The sequence below is a fragment of the Schistocerca serialis genome, chromosome 4 (genome assembly GCF_023864345.2).
Source record: "Schistocerca serialis cubense isolate TAMUIC-IGC-003099 chromosome 4, iqSchSeri2.2, whole genome shotgun sequence".
NCBI lineage: Eukaryota > Metazoa > Arthropoda > Insecta > Orthoptera > Acrididae > Schistocerca > Schistocerca serialis.
The window spans coordinates 794,755,576-794,768,796 of NC_064641.1; the positions used below are offsets into that span (position 1 = coordinate 794,755,576).

Here is a 13,221-nt window from a genome sequence, read left to right on the forward strand (position 1 = left end):
ACCATTTGGTTTCTAACACTCAGTAGTAGCTGTAGAAATGTCCTCTGTGTGTATTTTAAAGATTGATCAGAAACTGAGCTAGCACACATCTAATGTTCAAAGTTGCTTAGTTTACAAATCAAGGCACCAACGTTACATCTGTGCTACACCACCTTAATTCCTTCCCACTGTAGTTTAGTGAGTATGATGAGCCTGAGAACTGTGGTGCTGCAGTCACTTCATATTCATCGACTCGTTATCTCTTACTGAAGCAGGTAGGAGAGTAAGTTTAGTAGTGACTTAGTACAGAAGTTGAGTACACAATCTTGTCGTCATAAAGAGGCAGTGACAAGTGGAAATGACTAATTGTAGGAATTAGATAGCCTTTAACAAAGCTGTGTTTGGCGAGTTTTTGGAGGGCGAGAGATGAAAATTACATGATGTAGAATATGTAATTGCCGATGTGTTCTATTAGAGCAGCATTGATGTCTGGAATAAGTTCCACATTTCATGGAACAACATAAAAACTTCATCCATTCTAAACAAAGTAGCTGTATTATAGTTTATTCTACCTCCACCATATGCAGCGTCAAATGAAAACTGGGCACAGGGCAACATCACTGTTATGTTCCTGTGACCAAAAGCTGTATTATTTATATATTGTTTCGGTCGTGGTAACTTGGGGCTATGCCCTAACAATGAGTTGTGTAGCTTATTATTCATTTCTGTAACTTTTTCGAAGAATGTTGCAAATTTATTTTAATTATTGTTCACCATTTGGGAAATGCATTTATCCTTCTGTCATCTGTTATCAGACTCCGTAACACCTCGAAAGTGAAAAACAAACACACACACACACACACACACACACACACACACACACACACACACACACACACACACACACACACAGAGAGAGAGAGAGAGAGAGAGAGAGAGAGAGAGAGAGAGAGAGAGAGAGAGAAAAGAGAGGAGAGAGAGAGAAGATTTGTCACTCTAATTTCTACGAGGGTTGGGTTCCCTTGTACCTGACAACAGGCTCAAGTGACAAGTTTTCAGTTAAATGGGCAGTGGTAGAGACTCGGAAATCAAGTCTATCTGATCTCTAGTCTGTGTGTGTGTGTGTGTGTGTGTGTGTGTGTGCTGGAAAAGAACTGCACTACTGCAACCATCAGGAAACTCTTTGAGAAGAATTTTACCAATTCTGAAGTTTTTGAGAAAGTGAACCATGTTAAAAAAAGTGTGTGAAGTGAAAAACCCTTAATTAAGAACTGTTAAGTTTGTTGGTGAAATACAGTCTATCTTTTCAACTACTTTGCATCTCAAAATGTCTTCAGAAAAAATGTACAGTTCATTACAGTGTGTGCGCTAGCTCTCTGACACTAACGCTGCTGCAGAAAGTGTTCTCTATCACTAATGCTTTATGGACTGACGAAAAGAATAGATTTAGTGTGGAAACTGATAAGGAAAAAATTACAACTAGGACTCATTTTCAGAATACTTCATGTGTTGATTTCTATAAAAATCCATCTGAAAATATCAAACTCTTGAGTAACAAATTCTTCTACAAAATATAAGAAAAAAGGTTTCTTCGGAATCATCCGTGGCGAAAATTCCAGGGCGACTGAAAATGTAATTCATAATCATTGTCTATCCTAGTTAAAGGCCTTGTTATGTTAAAGTGATAGATTGTGTTTGCATGTGAGAACATTAAAACAGTAAAATATTTCATGAAGTGTTTATAACAAATCTCTCAAAGTTGCAGTACAAATATTTTGGTGACCAGTTTCAAAGCCATGGTTCACTCTCAAGCCTGATCTCCTGGGACTGCTCTGAAAGTGCCTGATCTTAATGACAACCATCTAAAATTGCCAATACATGCATTACACACAGTGACAGTAGACAAATGTCACAATATACATATGCTCATTATACAAGTCAGAATCAAACTTCAGTTTGTAGATCAGGATTGAGAATGAACTGGTCAGTTCGAAACCAGTCACGAAAATGTATGTAGGCCTACTGCAACTGTGACAGATTTGTAATAAACACTTTATGAAATAAAACAGTTCCCGGTCCTACATCAACAAAATATTGAAACTGCAAAATAACATACTTACTCGATTAGTAATGCAAGGCACTGAGTTTTAACTAAAAAGTACGATGATCTATGCAGTTGTAGCATAAACCATTTTAACACGAATCTATACAAATGTAGCATTAACAAAAGTTTCCACAAAATATTGATTCATTTCAACTTGTAACAATCTGTGTCTTGTGCTTCCATTTTGGAAATCTGGTCACACCAGGTTAAGGTGACTAAGTAAGTAGCCTGCCAGGAAGTAAACAAAACTTAGAAAGAGCGATCGTTGGGGTAGTTTGGACCCGCACTAGTACTGCTTCCAACATGATACAGAGAGGAAACCTCTGACTATCAACAATCGTGCAAATCAATGTAAAAACCCCTCCTGATACCCTCTCAAGGCAAGAACAGTTCTGACAGAATTTACTGCAACCTCGAAGCATTGGGGAATGGTCATCAGGAAAATGTGTTTCTTGAAGATCAACACAGATTGCAGAATAAGAGGAAATCAGTTGTAATTCTGAAAGGTGACAGTAATATCCATTACAGTTGTGCTGGATCATCGCACAGAGGGTGTGCTGGTTAGGCGTGAAGGGGTCAGGAGGTCTGGTTACACCCCAGGATCACTGCCCATTACAAAGCCTCTTCCCCGAGATTTCTTTTTCTTCTCTTTTACTTTTGGCAGTCTAGATTCTTGGGAACCCTTGTCCATTGTGGGTGTAGGAACTGATGAATAAAGAGCAGCCCTTGGACTCTCAGTCTGTGGGGCTACTTCAGCCACCTGCTGGTGTCAGACCTGATGGTGGATTTCTGGTGAGAATGGATGTACAGGTAGTAAAGAGCAATTTTCTTATTATTTAATACAAAAATCCACTGATGATGCTTTAAATTTATCAAAATGTTTGTGGTTACCAAAAACAAATTTACTTCCTATATCATATTCAAAGTTTTATGAGAAGTAATACCCTGCTATAGGCCCTGATATTTCACTTAGTTTTTCACGTCTGTAGTGCTCGAGATTGTGCAGCAGAGGCAGCTTCCATCAACATCGATTCATTTTGCAATTTCCTTAATGAGTCTACTCCAAGTTAATCTTCTTTTTGTGCCACAACAGATAATGGTTTCAACACTGACAAAAGTATCTCCATCTGTTCTCGTACACATCAGGTACTGAGTATATTGTTTCACTCCCAGTATTCTGGTGTGTTGCTCTTCCCATGGGACAGCCAGAGTAGGGAAAGCAGTTCAATTAGAACTGTCCACATTAAAGTGCCAATACCTATCTGCTGAGACAACTGAATCAGCACAGCCATTACAATGATGTAGTCCGATGCATTTAATGTGCAAAACATCCATGCTGATGCCACCTACTTCAATCATGGGCTCCATTCAGCCACAGGGAAGGTCACCTGGCATGATGGCCATTGCCAGGAGTCCCAGATGCCCCCTGTAGATGGGCATCTACTCCTTGCTAGCAGTGCAGGCATCAGACATGTGAGGCCTCTGTTGTCAGGGGCTTCTACTAAAACAGTTCCTGACGACCCCACCACAAAAAATTGGCTACCACATTGACTTTTAAGTGCATAAATGAACCTATGTAGTTTCTGCATGTAAGAGGATCTTTTATGCAGTAGGCAGTTGGCAATATTTAAGGTGCTCTTCCCTAATCTCAAATCCAAAAGAAGACCAAAAATTACTTTGGCCAAAAAATTGATATAAATTAAATGGATAAAGTCATGAATGAAGAAGTATCTAGAGACATGGCTGGGTGGTACCTCAAAGATTGCTACCATGGGAAGGAAAGTACAAACAGAGACGGGGGATAAAAGCACACGAAACAAAGTTGGTGTTGCAATAGCCTGAGCCTCCTGAGGGGTACATGACAGTGAAAGAACCAAAATGATAGTAACTACCGGGGAACGGGGGAGGGGGGGGGGGGGCGAGGGGCAGGCTAGAATATTATCACAGAGATGAAGTATTAGTTTCATTGAATAATGCCGACAAATGAAGCAGCTGTAGCTGTGTTGTAGTACAATAAATATTTTGTGCTAACCCTGCAGTTCTAACAACAGTTTTTCTGTTAATTTCCAATGATTGGTTAGACAATCAATCATACCTTTATACCTACACAAATATTTATTTGCTTGCTGGTCCTCATTTTAGGGTCACAAACTGCTACCAAGTTTTATAAATTACATCCTATCTCTTCACAGTTGACTCAAAACTTCTGTTAGGTACATAATAGCAAGGTGTATGTTACAGCCTAAATAATAGCATGCCTTTAAATACCTGGGTTGTCTTTCAAACTGCTTACTGGGAGAAATACAAAAAAGTTCTACCACCTATCACAAAAAATAATCTTGTTTTGATCTACTGCTGTCTGAACATTCATCAGCTGCAGCTGCTGTCAAGCTTGCTTATTTGTCACACTCAGATGCAAATATCAATTAAAAAACGATACACATGAACTGAAAAGTGACATCTTTTTCAACACAAGGCAACAAAACAAATCTATGCGTAATACTTGGAGATCAACTCGGACCTTCAGTGTAAATCACTTAAAATTAAGTTACAGGCTACTTTATTGATAAACATACCAGATTTTAATTGTCCAATAGCCATAAATATGGCCACAACAGTTCATACATACCCCATTGCTATATTGTTTCCATCAATGATGACTGGTCGCAACCCATCCTTCTCTTTGTCACTCGCATTTGGGTTGTAAATGTTGGTTCCATAAACACAGGCTGGCGATTGTGAAACTTCTGGAGCTGATTGTACAGAGTTTTCAGGTGCTACATTTTGGGTTGTCGAGTTTTGTTGTACAGAGTTTTCAGGTGCTACATTTTGGGTTGTCGAGTTTTGTTGTACAGAGTTTTCAGGTGCTACATTTTGGGTTGTCGAGTTTTGTGCAGTTGAATTTTCGGCTGCATTTCCGATAGTTGAAGTCTGATTTCCAATCAGTGCATTTGAAGGGTGAGGGGGAAAGTAAGCGCAAGTAGACACAGGTATACAGTTTGATCGGCCTGCTTGACTGCGAGCATGTACTAAACGGTTATGAAACGCAGCTCTTTCCCTTTGCCGCCGAATGGAAGCTCTGGTACCCTGTGCCCGTCTCAAAACAGGAATCCGTCTTTGCACCATCTCCTCCTCATCTCTGAATGCATCTCTGAGTGAAAAAGGCAACACAGGTGTCCCAATAGATGAGTCAGAAATATTTACAGGTGGTCTTCCATCAAGAGAAATATAATCTATTAAATGTTGCGTATAATGGGGAATTAAACCAGTTACACTTGTAGATGCTGAAACCATTTTCTTAGGTGTTTTGTCTGAATTCTGCACAGGAGTTTGCACAGGAGGCGAATCTAAAATTATTACATCCTCTTGAGGTGTTTTGTGCTCCTCCTTTGTTTTGATGACTGACACTTCATCATCTTCTGCACTAATGAAGATAATATCATCTCCATCCCCACTGCTCCCTTTACTGGCAATATTAATTTTCTGCTGCTTCTTAGGTCTACTTCCTGAAATATCGCACAAGATTTCAATCCCACTATCATCACTGTTTTTTCTTTTCCTGCCTCGCTGCACACGTGAAATTTCATTTGAAGTAGTCTTCGAAGCCTTGTTCCCTGCAGTCCCTTGTCCTGGAGAATCTGGGATAATTATAACATCTGACGTATCTGCATCTATCGGTTTGTTACCACTGGAAGACGGCTTGTGTGATTTTGTTTCCAATATACGGACATCAGAAATCTCTATGGGAATTACTTCAACAATGGAATCCTCCATGTCAAGGCTTCGTACTGAATCTTCTGAGACAGTTGACGACTGTAAATCTGCTGTCTTATTAGATTTAGGCGACCCCTGTGATGAACTGGTGTTACTACCTACCAAAGCACTACTACACTTCCCCACTTCAGCAGATGGAGTATTTTTCATCAGGCTCATTGAAGAATGTTCTGCAATAGATGATGACTGCTCAGCACCAGAAATATAGTCACAGCTGGACAAAGACTTGCACAAATCAGTGCAATGATGTAAGACTGAATCATGTTTCCTCGTGCTTTTTGCTTCAAGGTGGCCTTCTGATTGTGACTGTTTTAATACGCTCCTGTTTCTAGCCATCTTCCTCTTAACAGCAACTCCAGAAATATTTGCTAACACCTTTTTGTTTCGAAGCATCATAGCCTACATCAAATTTGTCCCTAACTAAAATACAGTCCTGTAACAGAAATAATTTTACGCGTAAAACAGAACCAATCAATTTGCAGTACAATACTTTAGCTCCAAACTCTGAAACAAAAATCAAGAATTACACACTGTGCATAATACTTAGAAGATTCTCCAGCACATTTAATAATTCTTATCATTTGCTTAACTATATGTAGCATTATCACAGATAGTGATTTTCATCATACAGCTTAACAACAACAACAACAACACACACACACACACACACAGAAAAGATAACAGATGAAAAATTGAAGTTTCAATCAACAGACACTGCTGGCAATAGAAACAAGGTAGTATATTGTGACGGATACAAGAAACCATCCCTCTCTCTTACTATCATTTTACAGCATATCAATATAAATTATAGGATGGAAAATTTTATTAGCATTCAAGATGCTCAATGAAACAAACTTGTCTTACGTGATCTGAGGTTTTCCAGGGATGTATACTGCTTCCGAGGTTCTCGGGTTTACTGCCGGGTCCAATTGTCGAAGGTCCTTGATATTTCGGCAAATAACCGTTCTGCCATCAGATGGTGCCGTTGTAGTTCAGCACCACTTGGTGTTGGCAGAACGATTATTCGCCAAAATATCGTGGGCCTTCAACAACTGCATTCAGCAGTACATCCAAGAACCTCAGAAGCAAACTTGTCTTGTTTAGTGTATATACTTTCTTATGTGTGCACGTGTGTAATATAAACTATGCAAAGAGGGATTAAAACCAGTTGATTTGGGGTTTTTGAAAAATTAAGCAATGAGAAGACAAAACAGCTGAATTACTGAAAGATATAGTGTGTGCAGAAGAAGCATTCCTACAGTTGCAAAAAAGGTTTCAACTGACAGAAGCAAACAACAAAGAGGCATACATGAAGAAAACTGAAACCAGAGAACATCAATTGGATGAAATGCAGCGATACAAAAAATTATGGAATGGCAACCACATTCCTATAGTGGACTGATGCATGGGGCACAGTATCACACAACAGGAAACAGCGTTCCCACTAGCTTTCAAGCACTAACTCTTTTTCCAGCAATCAAACACATTCACACACACAACCACACAGACACCCAAACATACATTCCTGCGGCCATGTGGTTGTGTGTGTGAACGTGTGTACTATTGCTGGAAAAAGGGATAGTGCTCGAAAGCTAGTGTGAATGCTGTTTGCTGTTGTGTGTTACCATGCTACACGCATTGATCCACTATAGATGAGTGGTTGTCTTTTCCTTCCTTTACTTATTGCTCCATCCAGGAATTTCCATTATGGTTATTAACTGGATTAAATGGTTAGACAAAGATGAAGAAAAAAAAAAAAAATATTTTACTGCAAAACACATTCAGGGGTAGGCACTAATCCTGGTAATAGCCTAGTAATGATTTTCAATAATAAATGAACAATTAAGATTAGAGAGGTTATCCCACTCTCAGTGAACGTATATACGGGAACTCTTCCAGCTTACTGAAGAGAGAAGAAAACACACTAAATCAAAGAAGTACTGATTACTTAAAAATACAACCAGAAAAATGCAAAGAACATAAATGTTGATGGATGAGCAAGACATGGAAACAAATTGTCGTAGGAAATTTTAGCACTGTACTCGCAGACAGCTTTACCATTACTTTAGGAAAATTACAAATAAAGATATTAACCTGCAAAATGCAGGCACGTGATCCATGCCGCCTATAGAAGAAAGAGCACGTATTTACCAGGAACATAACGCTGGAAGAGTTGATGACAGCAACGGTAAAAGAAGTAAGTAAGAGAACACAAAATGAAGAGACCTTTACAGTTACTCAAATTAGAGGGTAATGTCAGAACCAGAGGTTTGAGCAGGCATTCTGAATCTACATAATATAATCAGTTTAAAAAAATAAAGAAAATCATTATCATCCCATTACCACAGACAGCACTAACAGATAAAGCTGAGAACTACTAAATGATAGTAAATTTGTAAATCAGGTGACATTACACATTTGTAAATTATTGTGTACAGTAAAGTACAATTAAGGGGAAAAAAATTGAACTGTAAAGACTAGTGTGGACTGATGAAGTAAAGATACCAAAACACAACTCTGATATTGTTGTTAATAATGGAAAGAAAGACTAGCATACTTTCATGGCTTCTGTTTGCTGAAACGAAGTTTTCTATCAAGTAGAATAAAATATTCAAAATTCTGGTGATAATTACAGCAATGCCAGAATAACATACATACCCACAAAATGCATGAGCACACCAAAGACAGATAATAAAGTTTGTGTTACAAAGGATGCAAAGGTGAGTTCAACTGTTGTTTAAACCTTATGTCAAAAATTTCAGCACACTAAGGGGGAACAGACACCAATACTAAAGTTTACAAGAGACATAGCCCTGATGGCCACAGACAGAAAACCTTAGGAGGACTGTAAAGAGGACTGAACACAAAATGAAGATACCTTTACAGTTACTCAAATCAGAGGGATATGCAGAAGAGAATATATATATATATATATATATATATATATATATATATATATATATATATATATATATATATATATATATATATATATATAATGGAAGGAAACATTCCACGTGGGAAAAATTATATATAAAAACAAAGATGAGGTGACTTACCGAACAAAAGCGCTGGCAGGTCGATAGACACACAAATAACAAAGTGTTTGTTTGTGTGTCTATCGACCTGCCAGCGCTTTTGTTCGGTAAGTCACCTCATCTTTGTTTTTATATATATCATGAAAAGCAGTAGAAAAGTTGAATAGCAGCTTGCTAACATAAAAAAATTTGGAAAATATATTGTGACAGGATAACGACGGTGTGAATAGGATAGACTGTTACTCACCACAAAGAGGAGATGATGCGTGGCATATGGGGAAACTTAAAACTAAATTTAAACTATTGGATAAAGCTCTTCAGATTTAGAAAGATACACACAACAGGCAAACACATGGCCCCTGTCACTTCCAGGCACAGACACTTCAGCAACAAGAATGACACAGGCCATGTGTGTGAGTATTGTGCAAGTGTGAATGTGGCTGCGAGGCTGAAGGAGGATTTGGTCCAACAGCTTAAGCCACTTTTTAGTGTTTGTCTGCTGTTCAAAGCCTCCGCAATCTATCCCAATCCGCAAGAGCATGTAAGCAGCACATGTGTGTGAATGGGGGGGGGGGGGGGGGGGGGGGGGGGGGGGGGGCACGGCACTTGCAAGTGTGTGAAAACTACATGTACAAAATTTTAGAGTGTTACTGGGAGATAAAAAGAAACACCTATCTTATTTGACAAAAATTTCAGATACGCCATTCTCCAGCTGACATTAATGTCACATAAAAAGTGTTTCTTTTCATCTTCTCTAAAAACTCTAATAAGAGTTTGTACGAGTAGTTTTCTTCTTTTTTTTAAGCAAGAAAATCCTATTCCTGTCCTGTCACTGGTATATTTTAGAAAATATGTCATACAGTCAGCAGGGAAAGTATCTATCACCTATCTACTCTTCTGCAGCAATTATAGAGTTTTTATACGAGAATGATCCACTAGTAATGTCATACGAATTATCATCATCAAACTTCGAGCATAAGCCAAGTGTGAACATTCAGTTGGCAGAGCATTCTGCTTAGTAAAACATGGCTGAATTCGATGGCTGCTTCACCACCAGTCTCATCTGAATACTCTTATCTACACACCATCTTTGTAAGAACTAGCCCTTCAGCCCCACGATCTCTCGTAGTCCATGCAGCAATCCTATCAATATTTCTTTCCGCTTAACCCTTCTCTTATCCCTCACAGTCAGGTCTACAGCTTTGCTGACATATTTACAACTTTTTCTTAGTGGGCTCCCCCTAAAATTCACCCCAATCCCCACCTCTCTCTATACCTTGTACTTATTTCCAACACAGAACTATCCATATACAAACACATACATGAATACTTTTCCTATACTCTCTCCACTGTCAGCCTTTATTGCTCCCTTTTCCTTGCCCTTTTGAACATTCTTATGCAATTTGTGAGCTCAAAATAATTATAACTGGGAACAAACCATACCAGACACTCGAACAGGACACATTTCAGCTGCAACCTGAGTTCATAATTTATACAAACCTGGGCACAAAGAGATTTCAAGCAGTCTTCTCACATCAACAAGAGATGAATTTTTGTGTGTTCATACACTGTACTATCAGCAATTATTTTGTATTTATTTCTAGTATGTGTCAAATCCTGTATCATCTACACAACTGAAGCTTGACACATGTTATAAAACTACATATACAATGTGCCTTAAACATGTAAAAGACAACAACAAATCAGCAATTACCGCATGCTCCTCAAAATAGGAAACTATATATCAAATACATCCAACGAATAAGATAACGCAACTTACATAGTGCCATAATGTTCTGTGTAATTTTACTGTATGTGCCTTGGACATGCATTGTTGTTCATTACAAGGGCATTAGCCAAGCAAAACTATGTGTGACAATGCCCCCTAGGTGTGTATTTGAGCATTCAGTCTTCAAGTGGGTCTTTTCTCTACATTCTAATACTCTCAAGGTGTAATTTGTTTCCATTCTTTCTATTGCCAGGTTTTTGGGTGAAATAATCTGACGGACAACAGGTATCTTATTTCGTGCCACAGATCTTAAATGGTTATTAAGGTCAGAGTTTGAGCACATCACATAAGTCTAGTAGATCCATCTGATTTTCTTCAAACCACGACAGAATAAATCTTGTTTTATGGACAAGAGTATTACTGTATCTCGTTGTTACAGGAAGTGTCCGATTTCAAACTGTTGGCATAGTGTGGGTAGCATGGTACTGTCTCAGTAGTATTCATTAACACCTGCATTCATTCTCCTAAGGACTAACATTAGTTACCCCATGACAAAGCAGGGACACAGCCCAATACCAATTTCACATTTTCACTGTCATGACAACAAGCACTGGTAAATACCTTTCATTGCTGCTCAGTATTCTGTAGACTCTACTTTTGCTACTCCACAGAACAATGACAGTGTTGCCTGTAACACAAACTGAAGTAACACACGTATTCATTCATTCTTGTTGCAACAGTTATCAAATATTTCTAATTATTTACAGAGTACACTCTCACATCATGTAATTTCTTAAATTCACCAAAGTGATGGTTAAGTTTAGCAGTCAGTGGATCTGGGCACATGTAACTTCTCAGTAACCTCTCTGAGGAAATACTCATGCTATTGAGGTCCATCATACACATAATATGCTACAGTTTTCGCCTGCAGCCATTAGCACTTTGCACTGAAAGCTGGCAACAGAGCCTTGGGCTGTCAGGAATCTTCTTACTCTGTCTCGACTATATTGCAAAATGAAACTGCGAGTTTCTTGTGTTTCTTTACTTCAGACAGACTAAAATGCAAACAGTGGCACATGCCCAACACATGGAGTGAAACTGAGGAAGAATAGCATGCTGCGTTACCAAACCCATGAATGAGTGTGATAACAAATCTAGAAAGAAAAACGATGAACCTTTACTTCTTGTTACTCGAATTTTAACGAAACCTGCAACAGCTTTGAAAATACTGTAAGTAAAAACACTGTTGTTACGACAGGAAAAGGCCAGTATACTACAGATAGTGATGTGAGTGGTACAAGGCTGCAGACACCAAGAAACAAGTGGCTGAGGGAGTGACAGCTTTGAAAAATTTTCAGACAGACACTGACTGTCATCATAAATATGACTATTATAAGAGAAGGGAACATACCACACTATAAACAATTCCCATGTTGCTTCAGATAGACAACAAATTTTCAATGTGTAGAGAGCAGTGTGCAATGCGTACATTCAGTCATTCATAATAAGACACCAACTTAGGCAAGAAGGAAAGAAAAAATTACTAATTGTCTGAAAAGATGAGATATTGCTCTCCAAGAGGATCTGAACAAGACTGAACTGCTCAAGTTTGTGGAGCAAAAGAAATAATTATTTCCAGCATGTATCACTGATGAAATTGCTAAAAGTCACAGGTGTGGTATATTTCTGCTTTATTATTTCAATACCACTTAAGAGCATATGAGTGCAAATAAAAAAATTATATTGTAATAAACAACAAGAAGTCCATCATCTCGGAAGTAGAGAATCTCCTTGAGGAAGCTGTCAATCAATTGACTAGTCAGACCTCAGAAAAAATTCTGAACTGCACAGTAGGTATTTGGAAGCCTGCACATAAAATTTAATTCTACAACTGGGAGGGAGCAGCAATAGCTGAAACAATACAGAAAAGAATGATTCTCAATCAGATTCTGACAGTGATGAGAGAGGTGGTCATCCATTATCATAACTGCTACACACCCAAGAATTTAAGAGGAGAGCTTGTTATCAGCTGATCATGATATAATTTCATATTATGACCATGAGTGTTTGACATTATCACGAAACTAGTTTGCTTTTCTATTGTGAAGTGTGACAAATAACTTCATATTTCAGAATAATAGACACTGAATAGTTCTTTCCAATTTTTAGCATTTATGTAACTAATAGCTGTACATGAATTTATGGATACAAATTCAGTCTGCATGTTGCACCAGTTTTTGTTTTTGCCATGTCTGTGAATAGTGGTGACCAGACACAGGGTGTCATGTATCATGTCCAACAACACTGCCACTAGGTTGTTGAACTGTCAATAGCAATCACTCACCTTCTGCACTAAAAATGTTCACTGTCAGTCACACTAACTTGTCTATGAAGTTGATGCATAATACCATTACTTGCTTATAAAGCCTGATATCATGAACAGCACTTACAGTGGAGTGTCCAAGATTTTTGGAAAGCATGCCGACATGAAACAGGCATCAAACACAATATGGAAAAAGTTTTTAAATATATAAGAAATTTTAAATTAACAAACCGTGATTATTTTGCATTCATAAAATTGCAGAATAATGCATGCT

The 13,221-nt window shown here is 38.2% G+C and overlaps 1 protein-coding gene across 1 annotated transcript in view; it reads right to left on the bottom strand.

Annotated features, from left to right (window-relative positions):
* Window positions 1–13,221, bottom strand: part of LOC126473379 (uncharacterized) — a 48,199-nt gene that overhangs the window by 25,597 nt on the left and 9,381 nt on the right. The window contains exon 3 of the mRNA XM_050100388.1: window positions 4,713–6,290. Within this exon, the coding sequence (XP_049956345.1) occupies window positions 4,713–6,253 (1,541 nt within the window). The 5' untranslated portion in view covers window positions 6,254–6,290. The remainder of the gene's footprint in view (window positions 1–4,712; window positions 6,291–13,221) is intronic.